General features: G+C 44.0%; 2 protein-coding genes and 1 pseudogene across 2 annotated transcripts; 2 read left to right on the top strand and 1 right to left on the bottom strand.

The window, feature by feature from the left end:
• Positions 1-5,874: 5,874 nt before the first annotated feature.
• LOC136473663 (zinc finger protein GAI-ASSOCIATED FACTOR 1-like) lies at positions 5,875-9,234 on the top strand. The gene is made up of 3 exons (XM_066471314.1): positions 5,875-6,013; positions 7,733-8,129; positions 8,346-9,234. The coding sequence occupies exons 1-3, from the start codon at positions 5,875-5,877 to the stop codon at positions 9,232-9,234; spliced, it is 1,425 nt and encodes a 474-aa protein (XP_066327411.1).
• Positions 9,235-14,534: 5,300 nt separating this feature from the next.
• Positions 14,535-17,240, bottom strand: LOC136473662 (protein WHAT'S THIS FACTOR 9, mitochondrial-like; annotated as a pseudogene).
• On the top strand, positions 17,214-20,915 carry LOC136477347 (chloroplastic import inner membrane translocase subunit HP30-2-like). Its single transcript, XM_066475473.1, has 6 exons — positions 17,214-17,618; positions 18,171-18,286; positions 18,578-18,704; positions 20,283-20,431; positions 20,523-20,585; positions 20,668-20,915. Exons 1-6 carry the CDS (start codon positions 17,289-17,291, stop codon positions 20,693-20,695), a joined length of 813 nt encoding a protein of 270 aa, XP_066331570.1. The 5' UTR covers positions 17,214-17,288; the 3' UTR covers positions 20,696-20,915.
• The last annotated feature ends 891 nt before the right edge of the window (positions 20,916-21,806 follow it).

Genomic DNA, 21,806 nt, shown 5'->3' with positions numbered 1-21,806 from the left:
TACTTCTAGCCTACAACTATGAGTATGTGTTCTCAGCTTTTAATTTTATGCTTCTTTTTTCGTTAAGATTATTCGATAATTAAGATTATGTGATTGCAGCAACCATTTCGTCTTCATTTGTGTTAATCTTGCTAAAAATCTACTCGAGGTGTGGGAACTCGAAGAAAAAACCATTTTATCATCTCGATGCACTGGTGGTAGTGCTGAATTAGTAAGCGATCCTAATAACTATTATTTTCTAATCACACATACCGCTTTCTAATGTTTCTCCTTTTAATGTTGCTCAGTGTCTGAAGAAGACATCGGTGGGACGCCGGTCCCATTCAAGGTTGTCGAAATGGAGGAAAAGTACCTATTACAACCGGCGGAAAACAATAAATGCGGGTTTTATGTAATGTGGGTAATGCTTCGCTACATAGGCAGGAAAATCAGAAGAAGTCGATAAGTTGGTGTGTATACTCCCCATTTCATTTAGTCTGTTAATAATTCAATAAAATGATTTACTGTTTCTCTTTGGATATCATCTTTTTTGAACGACAGCGTAAGAAATATAAGCACGAAAGGCTGCTAGACATGGAGATCGTTGCACTACAATCGGAGCTAGCAAAATTCATCTTAGCCGAGGTATTGGAAAAAGATGGAGTATTTTTCATTGCACAATTCAGTGAAGTACAAGGACCAGTATGGCTCAGAGCGGCTCGCCAGATTATTGTAAGAAGTCTGAGAAGCATGTGTGAAATCCAAGAACATTTCTTTTTTATTTTGAGGGATCAAGATGCGGATAAGAACATTTGAATTGTAATCGTAATATTTGTAATGTTTAATATTGATGGACATGTCGTCTACGTAGCGTATATAAAGCGAAACCCGATTCCACAAAAAATATAAATTAAAATAAATTATAAAACAATAAAATACGAACGGTCCATCACCGCCGGTTAGCAACAAACCGGCAGTGTTGTTGTTACCATCATTGCCGGTTAGAAGCAAACCGACAGTGTTGTCTTGCTCAACACTGCCGGCTTGAACCATGAACCGACACTGATAGTTACAAAAACACTGTCGGTTTGATCCATGAACCGACACTGATATTTACTACAACACTGCCGGTTTGATCCATGAACCGACAGTGTAGGCTTACTCAACATTGCTGTCTTGAGCCAAGAACCGACACTCTTAAAGCAACCGTCACTGTCGGTTGACACTACAAACCGACAATGTTGTTCAACTGGACACTGCCGGACGGAGCCAGGAACCAACACTTTTCTGTAGATCAGTATCGGTTTTTAAGGACCGACAGTGATGTCAACCCTCATCACTGTCGGTATGCCACTGTCGATTCAAAATCCGACAGTGAAGTGAATTTTTGAACCGATAATGATATCTAGATCTAGGGTAGTACGCCGCAAGACATTCGTCCAGGAGGTTATCGGTGGCAGCGGCGGCGGAGGAGCAGCGGTTCATCGACGCACGTGGAGACGGAGCGCGGGGTGACGTACGTACCTGATGGGGGAGGCCACGGTGACGGCAGCGGCGGGGTCGTCGCTGCTGAAACGGGTGGTGGTGAACAACGTCTACGGCTTCCTACGGAAGAACCTCCTGGAGAGCCACAAGGCGCTGTCCATCCCCAAGGACCAGCTGCTCAGGGTCGGCATCACCTACTGTACGAGATATGATCTGACTATTCTCTTCTATCCAAGGATGCTCAGGGCTTGTTTTCCTTTGTGCTACCTAGCTCCTTGTTGCCTGGCAATTGTAGCGTGCACATGTATTTGCATGAGTAGCACGTACTAACAACTCCTCCCTCCGTTCGTTTTTGTTTCCTGAGAAATAATTTTGACTAAATATATATTAAAAGCTCCGTTCACGTGTCCTTAAACCCAGTTTAATCCACTTCTTTTTTTTATCTGAAACAGTGTTTTCCCTCTCACAAATTCCTCCAGATTCATCCAGATTCTTCTAAAATTCCCCCAAGCGAACGGGGCCAAAAAAATATTAATATTTATGGTACATGATTAGTATCATTGAAAAGATCTTTGAATCTAGTTTTTCAATAAATTTATTTGAAGATATAAATGTTGCACGTATTTTCTATAAATCGAGTCAAAGTTATCGATACGCAAATCGTGACGACAAACATTTAAGGAGTAATAATAAACTAGTAATAGTTGTCTCTGTTGCAAATTGCCAAGATGCATTCCCATCTGTGATGCTAGTGCACCAGCCGCTGCCGTTTTAACGTTCAGTACTCAGATGACCACCGAGAAAAAGTACGTGGGCAACACAAAATTCATTGCACTCTAAAATTCCCCCAAGCGAACGGGGCCAAAAAAATATTAATATTTATGGTACATGATTAGTATCATTGAAAAGATCTTTGAATCTAGTTTTTCAATAAATTTATTTGAAGATATAAATGTTGCACGTATTTTCTATAAATCGAGTCAAAGTTATCGATACGCAAATCGTGACGACAAACATTTAAGGAGTAATAATAAACTAGTAATAGTTGTCTCTGTTGCAAATTGCCAAGATGCATTCCCATCTGTGATGCTAGTGCACCAGCCGCTGCCGTTTTAACGTTCAGTACTCAGATGACCACCGAGAAAAAGTACGTGGGCAACACAAAATTCATTGCACACACAAACATCATCGCTTCATTGTGACTGTACATACGCGGTACATGCTCCCCCGTCGTAGAATAAATTTAGTTCTCATTTTCGAGGAATCAAATATTTTAAAATTTAACCAAAATATATATTTCCTCTGTCTCATTTAACTGCACGTTTAGACACGGTTCACTTAACTTATTAGTCATGGTATAATATTTTTCCTCTCACAATAAATCAGTGAACAATACTTTTCAGCGAAATAAACAGTCCCTTAAATTTAAATGGGCAAAATACTATAGCTGGGAAATTACAATTCTACCCCTAAAAAGTGTGTATGACATGGCTGGCACAATATTGATGGACACATGTAGTTTCTATGTTTATTAATTTATGTAGACACTACGTGTAGAAACTATGTTTCTAATAGATAATTTTTACAGTATATAATAATTTTTCTAATAGATAACTATGTTTCTAAACTTATTTAAAGATAGAAATATTGCTAATATTTTATATAAAACTAATTAACTTCTTAATAAAGTTTGACCGACACAAATTATACTCATTGTAGGACAGATTGCGTACGCGGGTATGCACATTGCACGGAGAGGCATTAGTGTGTCATGCCGTCCTTTTCAGTGCCCTGTTCGCTTGGCTTATCAGTCGTACTTTTTCAGTGAAGTAACAGTGTTTTCCTCTCACTATAAATCAGCGAACAATACTTTTCAGCATGGCTTTTCAGTAAAGGAACAGTGTTTTGCTGGAACTGTAAAGTGTAAATATGCCTCTGCTCTTGGCCTTTCTCCTGTCTGTTAACATTCAGAAGGATGCAGGCCCCAGCTGAAATCCACAAGCTGCTGAACCAGCAGGATGCTAGCATAGGTAAGGTTGAAAACGGACGGGATGAATCTCATTTCGTCCATAACCATATACTGTTTTCATTCTGACCGTTTTCATTTTTTCAGAAAAAATACGGAACCAGGACGGGACCCGGGACTGGAACCAAAAACAGTTGAGTATTTGTCCGTCAGTATTTGCAGTATTATACCATATTTTACCGGGATAATCCCATATTCATCCCGTTTTGTTCCCAACAGGGATAAGCCCAGTACTTTGCCCTTATCAGCTGGCCTCCCTGGTTCCTCTCAGCTGGCGTTGGCGGCCTCCCAAATCCTCGGCTGGATCCTGCGTGGCCGAGCTCTCTCAATCGCCGCCTTCCGTCCTGTTCGATCCCGCTCCATCGATCGTCGCTCCATGCCCGGCTACAGAATCCATCGCTAGCCTGTTGTCTGTTCCTTGTCTCCCTCTCGGCCAACAGAAAACATGGTGTCCCGTTCGCTACTTGCTTGCTAGTCAGCTAGTACCGTTCGCCTAAATATGTGACAACTAACTTGAAGCTTGTTCCTGTTGCCTAATTGCCTTGGTTTAGCCTTCGCATCTTGCTGTTTCTTGGCTCTGGGTGTGGCAGCATGTGTGCATGCAGTGTAGCACAGGCGGTCAAGGACTTATCGGAGCGTAGCAGCAGGAAGTAGCCAAGCTGAGCAGTTTAGCTTATTCACCTTTACTAATCATGTGAGATTTATTATTTGTTTACTTATTCCTTTTACTTTTGTATCTTGGTTATCATACGTGATATGTAATATGTAATCCCGGCTTAAGTTCCTGACTACTGTCCATTTTCGTAGGTTTTCCGATCGTATTTACCTATTTTCGTATTATCATTTATCCCGCTACCGTTTCCGCTCCCGGCTGTTCGGCTCCCGCTCCTATTTCCGTGAAAAAATATTGAAATGGAAACGGTAGAGGCATTTTTCGTTCGTTTCCGTCCGTTTTCAGCCTTAAGCATAGGGCAGTCCGGATAACGGCTTTGGCGCTTTCTTTGTACTCTAGTATTCGGTGTCACTGAACGGAAGACGAACCAGGCCCTCCCTTCCCTATCACTAGACAGTGCTGGTTGGGGCTCCTGTGTCGGAGGAAGAAACGCAGGCACGCACAGCTTGCTCCGGAGTGACTGATGGTCAGACCCAGCACACTTCCTGATGATTTGTTGTGCGCAGTTCCAATTCCAACGGATGTCGGACCATCAGGCAATGGGCTAATGGCACAGTGATGAGCATAGAAGCACCATCTATACTTTTGGGGTTTTAATTTGGCAATAACAACTCACTGGATAAAACCCTGCTGACAACTTAACATCTGAAAGCTAGGCCAAGTTAACGGAGAGGTCATAAGGCAAAATCCTAACAATTAATATATCACCAAACATACAGCAGATTGATCAAACAAAGGTCATGTCTAGGACTTGAAGGAAGGATGATGCTATTCACCGTGACATATGGCCAGATGCCAAACCGCCGAACGGTCCATTTGACATACACTTTAGCCTCTTGTGGTAACCCAGCTTGTGCATTGTAGAACTCTTCAAACCTCCAGGCCAGCTCCATGCAGCAGGAAACTCCAAATACTAAAACAGCAAGGGAAGATCTCACAGTTGCACCGAAGAGAGGAGAGGAGCTTGATCGTTGATGCCATTACCACGGCAAGGCCGGATACAAAAACTGCGGCCTACGTTTGTTTCTTCTCCCGGCCGGATCTCACCGTTGGCATGCATTGCATCCCCCTTGAACCGACAAAACCGTCTCCTGCCTGCTCTTCACACAGATCTCCTCCATTTTATTCCCTCGTCTGATTGCGACATCAATTTACCACCCAGACGATCCGTCTTGACGCTGACAGGCTAGTTTAATCCCCAGGGTGAAACATACAGCTTCTCCTGTCGATGATTGCAAAGCGCGCGTACAGATTTCTACACTCTGTAAAAGATTAGCAGCAGCAGAAATTACCGTCTGCAGTTCACAGTATCGTAAATCTTTCTATCAAAATAGTAAGAGTGGCACACCAGGCAGGAAGGCATAACATAACAGTAACGGGAGTGCGACGAAATGAGTATACAGTAGCTCAATTCAGACTAGTTCTCTTCTGTTCCTGTGGAGCTTTGCTTAACAAACGTCAGGTTGAGGATATTGACAAATCCTTTAGAAATGATAAATGGAACATTCGTGCTGATGAGGTAATCAGAGTCGCATTCCATGGGTTAAATAATATATAGCGCCAGCATCATTGCAGTCGTGATGCTGACTGAAAGTTCATCAACCATTTTCCTATTCTCTAATTGCAGCCCCTTCGTTCCGTTGTGCATAAATCACCACCCCCCCTTCACCTTGCTGGCACCCTCTGCAACCAGTATCTGAACCTCCAAGTAATGTCACACACGTCGGAAGAAGAATCCCTCAACAACTTCCAGCAGCAGGCAAAGCTAGAAGCTTGCCCTGCTGGGTCAAGCAAAGCTGACACAGCCATGCCTGTAGGGAAAAAGAGACGAGGTCATCCAGGAATTCTAGGTATGATGCTTCAACTTCATTTTCTATTAGCACACACTTGGTTTCCATAAACAATAAGTCCTTTATTCGAGGAAAAAAAACAATAAGCCCATGCTGGATTTTTTTTCCCAATCAAGATGGCAGAACACACGTGCAAGTGCAATGTAATTAACTCAACTCAATGCTTAAAACAATTAATGGTCTTTGTTCTTAGTTACAAACTTATGAGAAACCAAATAAAGAAAGATGAAGCGACAGTAATACAAATTTCTGAATCTCATTGGAGACTCTATATTGACCTACCCTTCTGCGCATGAGAATCCAGGTATACAAGAGAAGTGTTCTTGTGCAGTGTTGTTTTGGCTTTTTACTCAGGAGCTCATGATCGATATCTTGTTTTACCTAATTACCTTATATTATAGTTTTCATCATGGCATTTTTTTTTGTTTGACCATTAGTATCAGATATATGCCTACCTCCACAATGCATATTTTTACCTTGTTCAGACTCGTTCCCACAAAGATTTGAGATACATAGATGGAACTAAAAGATTCTGAATAGATAGATAATCATTAATAATAAATCGAACGTTGCACTTTACAGTACTGATTCATGGACATGCTAAGTAGAAAAGATAACCAGATTGTTCTACAGGACTGGGGATGAAAACGACGGAAACGGGCGGAAAAACCCTCTTCCCATTTCCGTTTCTATACTTTGTCACTGGGACCGGGATTGGAATAGTCGGGAACGGGTACGGAATCGGAATATAGACGGAAACGCAACAGATGGAAATGGGACACTTAAGCCGGAATCACGATTATTTATTGAGTATATCACATTCTATAATCAGCTTGCAGCGACACCCATGCAAATATAAAATCATCGTTCTCATTCATCAATCGTGCTCTTGTGCAAGTGCAAGTGTGCTGTGTTCAAAGGCATGCACTGCTGCACTTACGTGTGCGTGTATGAGTTGTTAATGCTCACAAGGAAGCAAAAGGCAAGTAGCACTTCAGGGGTGCATGGAGCAGGCCGTACACCTGCCGCAACCAGAATTTTAGATTTCTTCTGTGTATGATGTGGGTTTCTTCTAGTGTTTTAGCATTCAAAATTTAGTATAAACTTTTTATATCAAATGTCTTATAGTGAAGATTCTCATGTGCTATAACTAGTGGTAGTGTTTTACTACTACTTAAAAAATACTAGAAAAAATCCACTATTTTGGTAGTGTGCATGCACACATCACCAGTATGCCTCTACAGCTTGAACATAGCAAATGCAAGGTAGCAGCCAGCAGGCTAAGCCGGACGGGGACGAGCAGGTCTGTATTATTGGGCTGCAGCCTGCAGACGTGGGCCTTCTAGTTATTGGGCCTTTGGGAGAATTGTCGCTTGGGGTCTTCTCGGATTTGAAAAATACGGAACAAATACGGGGTATTTTTGGCCAAATACGGGGTCCCGAAAAAACGGGCGGGATGAAGCCTTTCCCGTTTCCGTCCCGGTCCCGGTTACTTCCAACCCGGCTCCTGTCCCGTTTCTGGATTTTCGCGAAAATACGAAAACGGGCAGGTCAGGTCGGATAATTTACATCCGTTTTCGACCTTATACACGACATAGGTATCAACAATTAAACATACAACCTGATTACAGATGGAGGTGATAAAAAAGATAACTAGAATGTGTGCACTTCAACATGCATGTGAAAACCTAACGTTGGTTCATGATATCCCTTTGGCAGATGCTGATGTGGAAGTAGTGGCTTTGTCACCCAAGACACTCCTGACAACAAACAGGTACATATGTGAGGTCTGTCACAAGGGCTTCCAGAGAGACCAGAACCTCCAGCTCCATAGGAGGGGCCATAACCTACCATGGAAGCTGAAGCAGAGAAGCAGCACTGAAGCTAAGAAGAAGGTGTATGTCTGCCCTGAGGTCACCTGCCCTCATCATGATGGAAGCCGAGCATTGGGCGATCTCACAGGCATAAAGAAGCACTACTCCAGGAAACATGGGGAGAAGAAGTGGAAGTGTGACAGGTGTTCAAAGAAGTATGCTGTCCAGTCGGACTGGAAGGCGCACACAAAGATATGTGGCACAAAGGAGTATCGATGTGACTGTGGAACAATATTTTCAAGGTATGTCTATGTTCATTGTTCACACTAATCCAGTATGTTGAAACAAATAAGTTTACCAATTCCCGTAGACGTCAAACTGTATCAGCAACTGAAGCAATGCAATGTTGAATTCCTTGACATCCTTGAGCATTGCTGGGAATATTATATATGAGTATTTATATCTCCCACATCAACTTTGAAAAATTTACCTTCAAATTCAATTGTATATATTTGCAGAAAGGACAGCTTCATCACACATCGAGCCTTCTGTGATGCACTTGCTGAAGACAACTCCAAGGTTAACCAAAGCCTTGCAACAATGGTGGGAAATCTGCATGGTCACCAGCATGATATCTTTTCACATGGAGTGCCTACCTTCCCCACTTCACCAACTGATGTGATGGCAAACTTGTCTAATGCTCTGATTACAAGGAACACAACATTGTTCTCCAACCAGATATCGCCCAAGGATTCAGGCTTTCCACTTGATGGAAGCCCGTCGAGTTACCCTTATATGTCCATGAATTCTCCATACATGTCTGCTACCGCACTGCTACAGAAAGCTGCAGTGATGGGTTCGAAGACCAGCCAGGATCCTATATCACCATTGCTCCTAAAAAGTTTCAACTTGACAACTCCTAGTCCTAGAGATCACATGGACATATCTTCTGGAAGCCAGGGAGACTCCCTCGGGGATTCAGCAGCTAACAGTATTGGCATCAAGGCAGCTGAAGATGAGGGCTCTTACATGAGTGGTCGCGGTAACATTCTGATGAACACACCATGGGTGAATAGTTACAGGCCTACCACAGTGCCTTTAATTGGTCTAATGAATAATCCATTTGGCATGAGAGCAGACAAGGAGAGCTCTGGCATATTTTCTGGAAGCCAAACGCAACACAACAGGCAGGAAAATATTTCAGGGGTAGGAGATGCTGGACTAACGCAGGACTTTCTAGGACTAGGAGGCAGTGGGAATTTGGAAATGAGTTCTGAGACTTACAATGCTGATGTGACAGCATTGAGCTATTCTGATGAGCAGCAGAAGTCGCAGGAACATATCTACTCCTACCATCAGTCATCTCTTGACTCCATTGCACTGGAGAAATCCATTTGGGAATCATGATACAGACAGTTTACTTACTCTAGTAGTTCAGCTTCAACTAAGCTGTCCTTGGACTTGGAGCAGTAGTAGTCATTAAGCTGGTATTAACATGTGCCAAACAGTAAAAGCCTTGTTCTATTAGGCTAAATGGGGTTTACGACAGCATTTCTAGAGGGCAATTAGAAGGGGGCAACTTAGTATCTTGTCAGAGTCAGAGTGACCACAAGGACAACTTTAAGAAATTTCTGTAGTTTCATTCAAAATAATCAATAAATACTTAGCGTTATGCTGCAAAAGGAAAGTAGTAGGACATATGGATGCTGATTTTACTTCTCATTTGATGTTTTCTGGTTGATGTTGGAAAATGGAGTAACCCCCGACTCATAAAATGGATGCAGATTGTAGAACGGTCCATTGGGGTGAACAATTTATTGTACTATATTTATAGTAGAATAAGAAGAACCGCAGACAGCGGTGCTCTTTAATTTTCAAGTAGCAAGCGACAGATTTGTTGTACTCCTAATTTTATGCAGCTTTAGTCATATGAATGTGGTGTTTCCATTTTTTTCCCACTAGTGCCCTAATTCGGTAGGCATGCTCCAAATTATTTAGGCCCTGAGGTAATTTGGCACCGTTGCTGCCTACTAATACTTTGATGTCTGCCACATTACTCCATTTTGCAACTGTACCAGTAATAGCAATCGATAAATCTGTATATACCGGATAGACTGCAAAAGATGCCAAATGTATTCCTAGTATTGAGAATACCCATACCGGATATACTGCAAAAGAGGCCGAGGCTCCTCGTGCACATGCGGCAGGGCAGATACTACCGCGACCATCTCCTTCTTCATGCCATGTTTTACTTTTTCCACTCCGAGCTGAGCTCGTCTCCTAGGCCGCCGCTGCATCATCTACTGATGGCCGCTGGTCTGCTCTGCTTCGCCACCATCCCTGCCTCGGCGTGGAAGCACTTGCATTTCCTTGTGAAATGGTAGTAACAAACACTTGGGCGCAAATGCGACGCACGCAGCAGGCGTACCGCGTACGTACAGCTCGAATGCTCGATAGGGCTGTGTCAAATGGTAACACACACTTGCACTTCCTTCCTGATGCAACAGCAACAAGCTCCTAACAGGCACGCGTGCGTAGCGGTGCCACCGTGCCGCCAGATAGGATCCGAGAAGAATCATGGACGCAACAACGTGACACAGGCAGGGCAGTTATGGTCAAACTTGACTTGAGATTATTTGACTCTTCAAGAAAGTTAGATTGACTTATAATTTGAAACAGAGGGAGTACCATCTACGATGTAAGAACAACGGTGACATATTCATTTCCAATAATATCATTTTTAATTTTGTTGTCCTAATAAAAAAAACTTTAAACAAAAACATTTTAGACCTCTTCTCTTACCGTTTTCTTTTCATTCCTACATACCTCGTACTATACGGGTCTACGATTTGTTTCCAGGTGGAGGCGAGGGCCTGGATGGAACCGTGGAAGCAACGAGCAGGACCAGCCAAAAAGCCTTTTTAGCAGCACTGCAGCAGGCTGATACGGGGAGCCCGAACGCACGAGTCCTGGACTCCTGGCAAGCAAGATTCCCGTCTCGGCGCACAAGTCGACAGCAGCAGGACAAGGCGGCGGTGTTTTTGAAGCGGTTGGAAAAGAGAGCCTCCCGGGCAGGCTGTGACCGTGAGAGTTCATGGAAATGAATGGAACGCGGGGACAGGGGACGGCAAATGGTCGCGGACCCAACAATTGGCACGCCCACGTACGTACTTGCCCCTACACGATAGATAGGGCCATCCGGCCATGAAACTGTGTAGTACACCGAGTTTTGTCTCGTCTCGTTGGTGCTGAGAATGCACGTACTAGGAACGTGCGATACGACAGAAATTACGTACAAGGACAAATGGACACGGTTGTTTCATCCCATCCTCCTCGAGACCTCGACCTAGAGCGAAGCAGAAACAGTGCTAGACAGAGAGAAAAGAGAAGGCCGGGACAGTGTACTGTACTGTACGTACGCACCTGGTTCCGTTTGTCCCACATGCGAGCATCATCCGTTGTACGTCGACACCACAGGCCAGAGCCACGTACAACAGCAAAAGCCGCCAGGGAATGCCTTGCTCCTCGTAACTCGTGAGAGGCCGAGAGGAGAGACTACGACCAGATCAAGCTCACCTGTGTCATCCAACAGGACATGACAGATCAGTTAGCCAAGCAGATCAACGCTACTCAAGGCATCGTCAGTCACAGGAGAACATGGATGCCACGAGCGGCCATCATCTTAATATTCACCTCGCCTGGTCACCATTAGCGCCCGTCTGCATCCACCGTGGATTCTAGTAGAAATCAGGACGGAGCGGCGGCGCGGCGCGGCGTTCCTCGCGGGGGAAGGCGCTCGTACTGCCGCCACCGGTCCCAGGGAGGAACGCCTTGCTTGACCGCTGTCAGCTAGACTGCCACCACGCCCAGGCACTGCTCGTGTGGAGAAGTAAAGGCTGCGACCTGCGAGGGTGAGGGAGGCGAACCTATGCACGGGCAACATCCCCCATCCCGGCGTCGAGGATTTGTTGGCCGCCACCAATCCGGCCAGGCTCTCGGATGGACGACGCGCGATGAGAATGGCCAGTGGGAAAAGAAAAGATGAGATGAGGACAATAGTCTTTTCACATTGGGTAGGGTGAAGTATCCTGTGTTATCTGGGTTGGAACGGATTCTCGGATTCTCATCTTTGGATTTTTTACTATCCTTGCTTTTATCTCCCCTGTTTGGATGGTTCCCAGAATTTTTTTTATCAGATTCTCGAAATCTCAATGGATCCAGATGACTGCTTTAGGATTCCCCGGACAGTGAGCTCATCTCAATTCTGATGCAGTCTCACTAGCAGCGACCATATTTATTCGCGATTTCGCGAGTGAATTGACCATGGAATGAATGGTCCCCTCCTCCAGCACAGCCTCCATTGCAATGCCAGTGCACTACTCCTGCTGCAGTATAGAGTAGACCATCGTGATGTGGCTGCAATCCCAGGCAGTCAGTCACCCTTCTTGCCGATGAGTCAGTAAATGCGGCATTAGCTGTACCTTTCACCTGTTACTGCCAGTATTATCTCAATTCTTTGATGGTTTATCATCTTGCAAGCAGTAAAAAATAATTGTTGATTGTGGGTGAAAATGAATGCCGCCTTCAAGATGTTTGCATGCTCATAATACAATTATCAGACCAATAGAAGCTTGAGAAACACTGATCTTGAAATGAAACCCACAAATAAACTAACCTGCAAAACTGGACAAAGAAGTAGTGAAAATGACTTCTTGACATGGTTGAACATTCCTGTACAATCTGAGAGTTACTGACATTTAAGTTCATTTAGAATCAGCCTTACTATAAGGATCTCACATAGGACCACCATGTTTCCACAGCATTATCAAGGAAAGATGAAAACAAGAAATGAGACAAAGAAAATATATTTGGCTTTATTAATCATGCTGGAACATGGACCAACGATCCAAATTCCACATGTATTAATCATGCAAACCACCATAGTGTTCAATTAAACTTGATAATCAAAGACCCTGATTGATGCGCATAAATTAACTGTGTCCTCACTACTCAGATATGAACAATCTGTTTTCCATTCTTACCTGGTGGGTGTCACTTATAGAACTAGAAATTTACAATTTTATTCTATAGAATTGGAGTACTGTTTTTTTTTTTTCGAACACGCAGGAGAACTGCGTACCATTGTATTAAAAAAGGGGGAACCTTACAAAACACCACACACACCCAAAAGGAAACTACAAATCACCTTTGCACCAAGAAAAGAAAAGGATACAACCACAACCTAAAGAACACACACACTTCTGAGACAACTAGGTGAAAAGGTAAAAAATACCTTTAGCCCCGGCCAAACCCCACAACTGAATTTCCTCGATAGCAAGAAATAAGGCTCTAGCCAAACAAGAGGTACACCATCTATTGCGGTGATTCCAGATGGTCCAAGCCCCAAGAATCACAAAGGAGTTGAGGCCTTTCTGCAGTTGTCCTCCAGCAGCAAGAATAATCTTCTCCCACCAATCATCAAAGAACTCTTCTCCAATAAAAAAATTTCTGGCAAAGGCACAAGAAAGGAGAAGATGGTTTATGGATTCCTCAGCTTGATGACAATGAGGACACCTCTCTAGAAGGAAATGTCTTCTGATTCTTATGTTACATAAGCTCTCACAATAAAAAAAACCATTCAAGTGTGTGGTTGTCAAATTTTGAGGCAAACACAACTGAAGGGAAGCCCCCCCCCCCCCCCCCCCCCCCCCCCCCCCCCCCCCATTGTTCTATAATATATATATAACTATTAAAGACCAGAACATATTATATATACAAAGGAAGGGCAAAAGTTTCCTCAAACAAAAAAAGTAAGGGTGAAAATTAAGAGTGAAAGCTGAGAGGCCATTGACAATGATAGGGGAGCGAAACTAGACAAGCTAGCAAGAGGCCTTGCTTCTTATTTGATTCTGTGGAGCTGGATATAGAATGCGTCAGTGAAATCCTTTTTCCAAGCCTCAAATCTGATTTCTAATTCTTGAAGATGATACCATTTCTCTGCATCCAGATGCCAGGTTACCATTATGAAAACTTCCATAAACAAAGGTTGCCACAAAACTCCATGCCTAGTGAAACTTCTGTACAATTTGTCAGTGCTTAGAGCCTTAGACACTCAGCAAGTGCAAACAGTGAGGTCACTTATCAATAGGAACCACTCAGAAAAAAAAATTATCCTTCAGAGATAGTTCATGGCCACATATGGCACCGAGTCATTTACAGAACATCTTTGAGGAGATAGTGAGATTGGAAGTAGCCGATAAGAGGCGCCCAGTAAATAGTGCTTGCATTGATGCTGCCAAAGCCTTATAGCTCTCAACTACAGGCTTTTGAAAGTGGCTGATTGGTTGATGATAATGCATTCATGAGGATGGACCGAATAATACAGTCATCAATCATTACCCAAACAGTCATCAACTGGTCTTTGAAAGTAATCACTGTGTAATAACTGAGAATAGTAAAACCTCTTCACTGCATGAGACTTTTACTAGGAGTGCCACATGGCCCTGGGATTGTTTTTTTTAACTCTGCAGTCTGCAGGGAAGGAATACTTATTTTGGGTGAACTTGATTTCCCCATCTAATATCTAAGGCCCCGTTCGCTTGGAGGAATTCTGGAGGAATCTGTGAGAGAAAAACACTGTTCCGGATGAAAAAAGAAGCGGATCAAGCCAGGTTTAAGGGCACGCGAACGGGGCCTAAGTTCTTTCAATTTAACAATAACTGTAGGTTTAAAGCGTTTTGGGCCAATTGCTACCATAACATTTGAAGCATCTGACTGAAGGTCAGATTAGATTCATAGAAAGCTGAAAACATGTATATTTGCTGGAAGAATGCTCCAATGGAGAATGTTCCTTTTTCCTTTTAATTAAAAAATGGTAATTTCCTCATCTTTATGTTTCTAGAATTTCCATCATCAGTGATGAAACTACAGGCAATTAAGATTGCTCAATTGCTCACAATCAATTCATAATCTCAAAGATGAATTAACAGATGAGTGAGCTCATAGTAAATGGCAACTCTATCATGCAAATAGTTCCAGAATTTGACAAAATAAGCAATGGGAGTCAATATACAGATAGCTTGAAACCTTAAAATTTCCAATATAACTCATGGGGTGAATTCATGGTGTTCCTAGCTAAAAAGCCTTTCCAAGATTAGTACACAAAAATAAATGAAAATTTTATTTGCAAACTCATAGTGTGATGATTGTTCCTGTCCTATCAAAATTTGGCAGAACCATTTATAACCCACAAAATGGCCAGGATTTGACAGTCTTTCTAGTAGGCATTACCAAAATTTTGCAGGCAAAAGATTTGACAACAATCTGGTGGCCAAATGTTTTTGTTGTTACTAATTTTGACCTGACTTTGGGCAAAATTAATTACTCAAATAGGAACAAGGAACCCACTGGAGTAGCATTTCATACCAAAGCACTACCTTTAGCCATTATGCTGGCATTCAACTAAATTACGCTTGAGTACAGATATCATAAAATGGGTATAACCCCCCTAAACAACAAAATGAGTATAACACAAGCCAAACAATTAGAAGCACAATGTGAGATAGGTCCTCTTTAGAATGAGCAATAAAATCTTGAAAGGAAAATGAAGAAATTATCAAGGAAGTTCAGCTAGTTGAAATGTTGTTATTTAGGCACATTACTTATGCCTACATATAAGTTAGTCGTGACATAGGTAACACTGGAACAGAAAGAACAAAATGAGTAGTCTAACTTGTGGCGCGTGAAGAACAGATGCCGTCAATTGAATGAATTAATGCTAAATCCAATGAACTCCAGGTCTATTTTTCTTGGTCCATAACAACATAGATTACAATTTTACAACATAAGCTTGGTCACAAACTGCACAAGCCAGAAATGATAATATTTTTGTTAGCATTCTTCGGATAAACACTGCATAAAGCTGGACAATTGCAAAAACAGAATGATAATGTAAGGCCAGATGAAGCAATCACTGTATATACCTGCTGAATCATTCGCAGAGCACCTGTTCGACGAGTTTTAGTGATTGTCCTCTTGGATCCAACATCCATGATCTATCCATTAGTGCACACGAGATAGACATAAGTTACAGTGCATTCACTTGGAGAGTTCGAATTCATCTCCTCCCACCACACATCCCTCATCCTGCTTGCTGAAAGAACCATGTCTTGCTCTACCCCTCGTCCTTGGTGGCAATGCTGAAGTGGAGTACTCTTCCCTGATAGCAACAAGCGGATGTGCATGCTTCCCAAGGAGCTGGCTTCCACCGCCATAAGCTTCCCTAAGAACAACCGTCTGAGTGCCACAAATCCTGGACAGGTAAAAAAATGCCAGGGTGGCGTTCGAACACCTTGGTGAACTTCTGCGGCATGCCAAGCAGCTTCCTCATATTGCTCACATTCTGGTGCTCCGTTCTCTTCGCCACAGTGAGGTGCAGCAGCTCATGGAACACTCCCACATTCCGCTTCTCCGACACGTCTGTGCGGCGGTCGAGGCCTGAAGCGTCGGCATGTGGGCTGGTGTATGGCAACGCCTGCCACTCCCGCAGCCAGGTCATGCACTTGCTTCTCAGACCATAACCCCTAGTGAAGCTCACCGGGAAGGGGAGGCAGGTGGTATCGCCCCCGTCAGCGCTCTTCTCAAGCTCGGAAACGGCGAGAAGATCGTCCCAGGAGAGGAGGCGGAGCCAGACGCGCTCGTCTCCCTCGGGCTGCTCAAGGGCAAGTGGTCGGGGTACCGGGGGAGGATGGAGGCCCGGTAATCGCTGGGCAGGCCAAGGTCCCAGCGGAGGAGGTCGACGGTGTGGAGCGGGAGCGAGCGGGGGAGGGTGAGCATGAGGAGACGGCGGAGGCGGGCGACGAGGTCGTCCTCGGTGGCGAAGAGGCAATCCACCTCTCGCTGCCGCAGGTCGAACGCCACGTCCGTCGGCGACACGCCGCCGCGGGACAACGCGAATATGGTATGGTATCTGCTGAGGAACTCGAGCAAAGAGTACGCTGAGCCACACAGCCTTCGAGCGGACTTTTCGGCGAGGAGGTCCGACCGCGAGATGCGGTGGCCGGGCCGGGAGAACACGAGGTCGAGCAGGTGGTGGGCGGTGCAGAGGTGCCGCTCCCGCGACACTGCAGCGTCGAGGGCCCGGTCCTTGACCCACTTCAGCTTCACGTTCACCAGTGTCGCGCGCTGCTCCGCCGCAAACAACGGCGTCCCCGACGGCGCCGCGTCCCACCAGCCCCTCCTCCCCGTCGCCGCGAGCAGCCATCGCCACGCCATGGGAAAGCGCCGCCGACGCCGAGACGCGCTGCCCAGGTGCTCGTCTAGTTGGGCCTAATGAAGTGAAATGTTGGGCCGGCGGTACGAGGAGGCCCGCAGGTGATTTGCTTGGGGGTTAAACGAAGATTCCAAGGGGATAAGAAAGCGTGGCCGCCGAGAGAGAGTGAAAGACGCGAGGTCGCGAGGAGATGGCGGACGGCAAGCCAGGGGAGGATTCGGCCGTGGCGTTGATGACCTCGCCGTCGGTGCCAATGGCTCGGGGATTGCGCGGCGGTAGCAACCCTCTGGAGGAGTGGAGCGGGCACGTTAAGGCGATTGAGGCCGGGTTCCGCGCGTGGATGGCGAAGCAGCCCATCCACATCGAGGCTGCGGTGGCCACGGCCGTGGGGGCGGTGCAGGGCGGGGCTCTGGGTGGTCTCATGGGCTCGCTCACAGCCGACGGAGGGTCGCCGTTCCCCATGCCGCAGCCGCCGCCCAACGCCAACCCAGAGGCCATGGCGTCGTTCAAGCAGGCCCAGGTTGTCAATCAATCTTGTCTTGGGTGATTTACGTATTTTATATGTAAAATTCGACCATTTATCCCGAAATTGCAATCGCAGATGTACTAATCTAATCCATATAGAATGTTTTTCCGCTGAAGGAAGCAATTTACCGTTAGTTTCTCCTGCCTGTTCCACGGTTTGATGGTAATAGTAGTATAGTACCATTAGTTTCTCCTGCCTGTTCCACGGTTTGATGGTTATAGTAGCATGAATGTGATTATTGATTACAATGACTCGTGTAGGGTGAAGTCTGTCTTCAATTTACGATGTTTGAGATATTGGTAGTGTGTAGCTGGTGTGAGTCTTGGACAACACTGGATGTAGTTGAATGTTGCAATATGATTGAGATAAAACTAACAATTGATTATGAATTGCATAAAGTATTATATTGTATGAATCATCCATTGTGTTCAATAACTACTCCCAAATCAAATTTGAGGAAATGCTCACTTATTTGTAACGATCACCTTATAGTGATAATTTTCATTGAATTATTTTGCATATTGAGGTTAACAGGGTGATTTGTAGGCTTTAGCTGGCGGACCCTTGGTGCAAGCCCGGAACTTTGCAGTCATGACCGGCGCAAACGCAGGCATATCTTCTGTCATGAGAAGGATACGAGGGCAAGAGGACATCCAGGGCAGGTGAGGGTTCATAATTTCATTTTATCTTTGCGTACACTTCAACGAGTGTTCACAGTTCACTAAAGTACTCAGTGTGTTTGATTTAATCTCACTAATGTTAAGATGTACGGATTTTAATATCTTCATACATCTGAATCAAAGATGGTAATTCTTATATTTCTTTTGCCTATTAGGTGCATAAACTGATATCTTGATGCAATACATTAATCCTAGCTAATGCTTGTCTTAAAAAATCCTAGTTAATTTATTAGATATTGTTACTTTATGTTTGACAATGTCTTGTTTGTATAGCATGGCAGCTGCTTTCGGTTCTGGTGCTCTTTTCTCCATAGTGAGCGGAGTGGGAACTCCTAATCCAGTGGTAAATGCAATTACAACTGGTGTTGCTTTTGCAGTATTTCAAGGTGGCTTTTTCATGGTAAGTACCTTGCTATCTTTGTCAATTAATGAAATATGGAGTCACTTTACTGTCCTTGGTATCAATAGACTTCATGTATATTGTATTGCCTACTTCATTGCCATTTCTGCTTTGGACACTTGTCGTATGTGTGGAAAGTATGTATTGGACTGTTGTCGTATGTGTGGAAAGTATGTATTGGACACTTGATGATAATAGTTTTTCTATTAAATTGGGGTTACATCAGCCAATTCAAGTTTTTTCCCTTGCTTTTAGTGCTTTATAGTTTGGCCTAGCAACATACCATACAACAACAACAACAACATAGCCTTTCAGTCCCAAGCAAGTTGGGGTAGGCTAGAGTTGAAACCCACCAAGAGCTCCAAGTCACGGTTCAGGCACTTCAATAGCTGCTTTCCAAGTACTCCTATTCAAACATAGATCTCTAGGTATATCCCAAGCTTTCAAATCTCTTTTCATTGCCTCCCCCCATGTCAATTTTGGTCTTCCTCTACCTCTCCTCATATTATTAGCTTGGCTTAGGACTCCACAATGCACTGGTGCCTCTGGAGGTCTCCTTTGGACATGGCCAAACCACCTCAACCGATGTTGGACAAGCTTTTCTTCAATTGGTGCTACCTCTAGGCGATCACGTATATCATCATTCCGAACTCGGTCCATTCTTGTGTGACCGCAAATCCATCGCAACATACGCATTTCTGCAACACTCAATTGTTGAACATGTCGAATCTTTGTAGGCCAACATTCTGTTCCATACAACATAGCCGGTCTAATCGCCGTTCTATAGAACTTGCCTTTTAGCTTTTGTGGTATCCTCTTGTCACCGAGAATGCCAGAAGCTTGTCGCCACTTGATCCACCCTGCTTTGATTCTATGACTAACGTCCGCATCAATATCTCCATCCCTCTGTAGCACTACTTGATCTTCCAAACTCACATCTCACTCCTCCTGTACAACTCCGCCAAAGTCGCATCTCATATATTCGGTTTTAGTTCTGCTCAATCTAAAACCTTTAGACTCAAGGGTCTACCGCCATAACTCTAGTTTCCTATTTACTGCCTACTGGCTTTGGTCCACTAACACTACATCATCAGCGAACAACATACACCAAGGGATATACCCTAGCAACATACCATGCTTGCATGAAATTGTGGAACCTTAGAACTTATCTGCACAAGGGGCTCGTACATTACTGTATTTTATTTATTCTTTTACATGCTACCTATAGGCCTTCAGTTCTGAGAAAACAAATAAAAAAGGAGCTATTTTTGAAGAAACTGGTTGGATTCTTGATAGTGGTGAATGGAATTCGCGAAATAGATATAGGGAGTGTTATTTGTAATATTCTGATGAAGTAATTATGGTTTAGTTGAATAAGTGCTCCTTTCTGCTGAGTTTTGTTCTTGCAGTACTATTTGAACAAGTTTCTAAAACCTAACATATATTTTGGTAGTTCTGTATTTTGATTTTAGTTGAAATCACTACTTGAATGATCTTATCACAAAGAACAATGGACTATTTGCTAATCAGTATTGTTATGTGGTATACTAATTCTCCATTTGGATCTACTGGATGTAGATTGGGCAGAAATTCTCAAAGCCATCAAGCGAAGATACATACTACTCTCGGACAAGAAGCATGCTGCACAAACTGGGTCTTGAAAAGTATGAAAAGAATTTCAAGAGGGGCCTCCTCAATGATCAAACATTGCCACTCCTTACGGACAGGTAAACAATTCTTCTCCTTAGTCTTATAGACCGACAAGGATGAGAAACATTTGTTGGGTATATATTGATACTCTCTTTTCTGTTGCACTAGTGCTCTGAGAGATGTGAAGATCCCTCCTGGACCCAGACTTCTCATACTCGACCAAATTAAAAGGTTTGGGATCATTGCACTAGCCGTTCATGTTTCCATCTCTTAATTTTTCTCGACCTGATCTCGTTATGTTTGGATTTGTTAGGGACCCTGAGCTGGTTCGAGCAAAGTGAAGTCACAATTGTCAACAACTGGTTCTTTCTGAGTTGCATAGGGTTTGAAAGCGATGCCATCTCTATTTTCTTAATAAGCTTTCTAGGCAAGTAAGCAAGAATTTAGCTGTGCTGTAGTCAATTGTTTTTGGCCGATCAGTTTGCATCAATCCTATTAAATTTTGAACAACAGGTATTTATACGCATCTTATTCAAATTTAAACTGGCATTCTGTACATTATGCAAATCTGTGGAAAACGAGGTCCTCCATGTGCATCGCCTCGATTAATTTGGTGTGGTCGCTGTCGTGTATATTTGAGTGAAGCAACGAGGAAATAAATTTTGCTTTCTAGAGGTTAACAAGTTCCGACGAGGCGACTTGGATGAGCTGGGGACTTGAGCAGCCACTCGGTTGTATACCGTACGTTCGTGCTCTGGAGTTCATGCCTACATGGGACTGGAGATGGGCTAGAACCGGTCACCGGTGGTGTGGCCGTGGTTCAGAAGAGGAGGCCTTGGCTTAAGATGAAGCAGCGGTGCAGGTTGATTGAACTTCTGAGATTCATGTACTGCAGAGTAGTGAGATACTGAGATCTGCCAGACTGCCACACAAATGATGCTAGTTTATAAGCTGAGAAAGCTTTTAAATAGTTTATTAGGGCTCTAAATGGTAGAGCCACGACAGTTCGGAGAAGGAATTACCGTGCAATTTTCTCTTGCTCAAATGGAAATTTGGCGAGAACCACCACCCGAAAATTTAAAATTTACTCTGCAAGCAGCCGACTGGCGTTAGACACTATTAGAATGATTTGAAGGGAAAGGCTAGCGCGCGGTCTGTCCCACGCCCGCACCGTGTGTCTCCTCTCTGCTGCGTGTCCCGCGTTCCTCCGTCGCATGGTATCCCGCTCGCGCCGCCTCTACGCCCACACGCATGTAGGCGGTATCTACTTTTACAACATTTGGAGAAAATATTTACAACATACGTCCGAAACAGTTAAAATACTTGCAACATAAGTCTGAAACACTTGCGAAACACCAGGAGAAAAAACTAAAAAAAATACGTATGTAGCCATTGCAAACATTCCAAACATTCAGATGGAACCACTTGCAAAATACGTATGAAAACATTTGA

This window comes from Miscanthus floridulus, chromosome 8, assembly GCF_019320115.1.
Source record: "Miscanthus floridulus cultivar M001 chromosome 8, ASM1932011v1, whole genome shotgun sequence".
NCBI lineage: Eukaryota > Viridiplantae > Streptophyta > Magnoliopsida > Poales > Poaceae > Miscanthus > Miscanthus floridulus.
The sequence above is the reverse complement of the archived record's forward strand: the minus strand, read 5'-3'. Positions and strand labels throughout refer to the sequence as shown.